This window comes from Empidonax traillii, unplaced genomic scaffold (genome assembly GCF_003031625.1).
Source record: "Empidonax traillii isolate 1590-97213 ecotype Southwest subspecies unplaced genomic scaffold, ASM303162v1 scaffold1238:size216485, whole genome shotgun sequence".
Lineage (NCBI taxonomy): Eukaryota > Metazoa > Chordata > Aves > Passeriformes > Tyrannidae > Empidonax > Empidonax traillii.
The window spans coordinates 214,246-216,485 of NW_020956431.1; the positions used below are offsets into that span (position 1 = coordinate 214,246).

At 69.2% G+C, this 2,240-nt stretch overlaps 1 protein-coding gene across 1 annotated transcript in view; it reads left to right on the plus strand.

Annotated features, from left to right (window-relative positions):
- Positions 1–2,146, plus strand: part of AKNA (AT-hook transcription factor) — a gene marked incomplete at its 3' end in the record, with an annotated part of 10,951 nt that extends 8,805 nt beyond the window's left edge. Inside the window, 8 exon segments of the mRNA XM_027906019.1 lie at positions 80–143; positions 265–365; positions 463–637; positions 733–860; positions 938–1,111; positions 1,286–1,531; positions 1,534–1,698; positions 1,908–2,146. Coding sequence (XP_027761820.1) covers positions 80–143; positions 265–365; positions 463–637; positions 733–860; positions 938–1,111; positions 1,286–1,531; positions 1,534–1,698; positions 1,908–2,146 — 1,292 coding nt within the window.
- Between the last annotated feature and the right edge of the window lie 94 nt (positions 2,147–2,240).

A 2,240-nucleotide genomic window follows, 5' to 3' on the forward strand; every position in this document is an offset into this window, starting at 1 on the left:
GGTCAGTGGGAAGGGGATCTGAGGGGACTTGCAGAGGTGGGGGCTGCGGCGGGGTCGGGCTCAGTCCGTGCTCTCCCGGCCAGGTGGAGTCCTTCGAAAGGTGGATCCGTTTGGGGAGCCCCCCACCCTCGGAGCAGCTCCAGGTGTGTCAGCCCCTTCCCGGACCCCCAACCCAGGGTGGGGGATGGGACCAGACTGGGTTTTGGGGTTTTGGGGCCCGGTGCCGAGCGGGCAAGGTCGGATCCCGCATTCCTTGTGCCGCAGAGGATGAGGCTGCTGAAGGACGCACAGGATGCACTGGAGCGGGAGTACCTGCGGGGCCGACAGCAGTTCCCGGGGGCTGCGGGGGGCTTTGATCCTGACCGGTACGTGCTCGACCCCCACGGCCCCCCCCTCCAAGGCCCGAGGGTCCCCGGGGGTCATTGTACGTCCCCCCCGGTACTGACGGCCGATGTCTTTCAGGGCGGTAGAAGAGGAGATTTACCGCCTGGGGCTGCGCCTGGAGGGGCTGAAGGAGCGGCTGGAGCCGGGAGGCAGGCGGCAGCCCCCCCTGCAGTCCCCTCCGCAGCCCCTCCCTCAGCCACACTGCCCCCCAGCCCCGTCCCCACCACCGGTCACCCACTCCCCACCCCCCGAGGTGAGCTAAGGGTGCAAAGGTGCTGGGGTGGGGGCACCCTGCTGCGGCTGGGGGGGTCATGCCTCCCGATCCCCGCCTTTTGCTGTGCCCTGCAGAGCCCTGAGCTGGTGGAGGGTCCCCTGGGGACAGCGGGGAACCACGAGGGAGTGATGGGGGGGCTGCCCTGGCCCCTCTGGCACAAGCAGCTCCGAGTGGAGGAGGATTTCGGGGACCTGCTGGAGCGGTGAGTGCCCTCGTGGCAGCGTGGGAGGGGCTCGGGCAGGGAGCATCTCCCCCAAACCGCTCTGTGATCCCCCCCAGGTACAAGCACTTCAAGTCCCTGCCGGCGTCGCTGAGCCTGGAGCAGCTCAGCCTGGTGGGGAGCGGGTCCCAGGAGGAGGTGGACGCTCCTGCAGCAGGGGACGGTGGCCCCGGCAAGGTCCCTTGCAGGACACGGTCAGTGGAGGAGGCGACCGACCTGGAGACCTTCCCCTTGTAAGTGCTGAGGGAGGACGATTCCGCAGGCAGGGCGAGCAAGAATTTGCCATCCGGGCTCCTGTTTTGCCTCCCTGGCTTCAGAGTTCGCGTCCTCCACGAGAGAGCTGCAGCACCACGTTTGGGGGTTGCTGTGCCTCATCCTCGTTTTCCATCCCTTCCCTTCCCCCACAGGCATCCCCCGGAGAGTAAAGCTGCACTGCTGCCCTCCAGGGGACCCCCAAAGGCAGAGGGGACAGGGGGCCACCCATCCCCTGCCACCTCTGAGGAGCCACCAGCCAGTGCCAAGCCCCACCTGGTGGCCCCCGGACCACCACGGGCGCCCCTGTCCCGCCGCAGCAGCGGGACGGGCAGCGCTGCCCCCCAGCACGGGCCCCGCAAGGTGAATCGCCTGCGTTCCCCCCTCTGCCAGCACCCCTAGACCCTTTCGGGGGTCCTGGGGTGCTCAGCACCGACCCTGCGTTGCCCGTGCCCCTGCAGGAGCAGCGCATTGTGTCACCGGAGACAGACAGTGGCTTCGTGGGCTCGGAGGCCAGCAGGGTGTCCCCCCCCGTGCACACCCCCGAGCACCGCCCCCCCGGCACCGGGTACGGCCCCAGACCCTGCCTTCAGGAATTCAGGGGCACGGGCTGTTAGCTCTGTCTGCGGGGGATTGAAGAGGAGCAGGGATGGGGGGAGAGGCTTCACGGACGTGGGGTGCAGGGAGGGGGTGCTGGGGGGGTTGGAGATGTGCAGGGTGGCCCATGGCGGGGGGGTGAGCCATGAGGGCTCCCTGCATGACCCCTCTCATCCCCAGGATCCCCGGTTCGCTGGGACCCTCCATCCCCATCCCCACAACCCTCCGTGTCCCACGGAAGAGAGTGACGACCCCACTTCCCTCCGAGACAGCACTGATGGGCATCTACCCCGCGGGCGGACAGGGGGGCATGGGGGGGCCCTGCCTGCCCCCCAGCACCCCCTCGCAGAGCAGTTCTCCCCCTCGCTGGGCCGAGAGCGCGGGCAGCGAGGCGGGACCCGACCCCGGCGGTGACGGAGGTGAGCAGGCAGCGCTTGGGGATGGACGTGCCCGCAGGGAGAGATTGGGGGGGCCCTGGCCCGGGCGGGGGGAAGAAGCTCTAATTTATGGTGT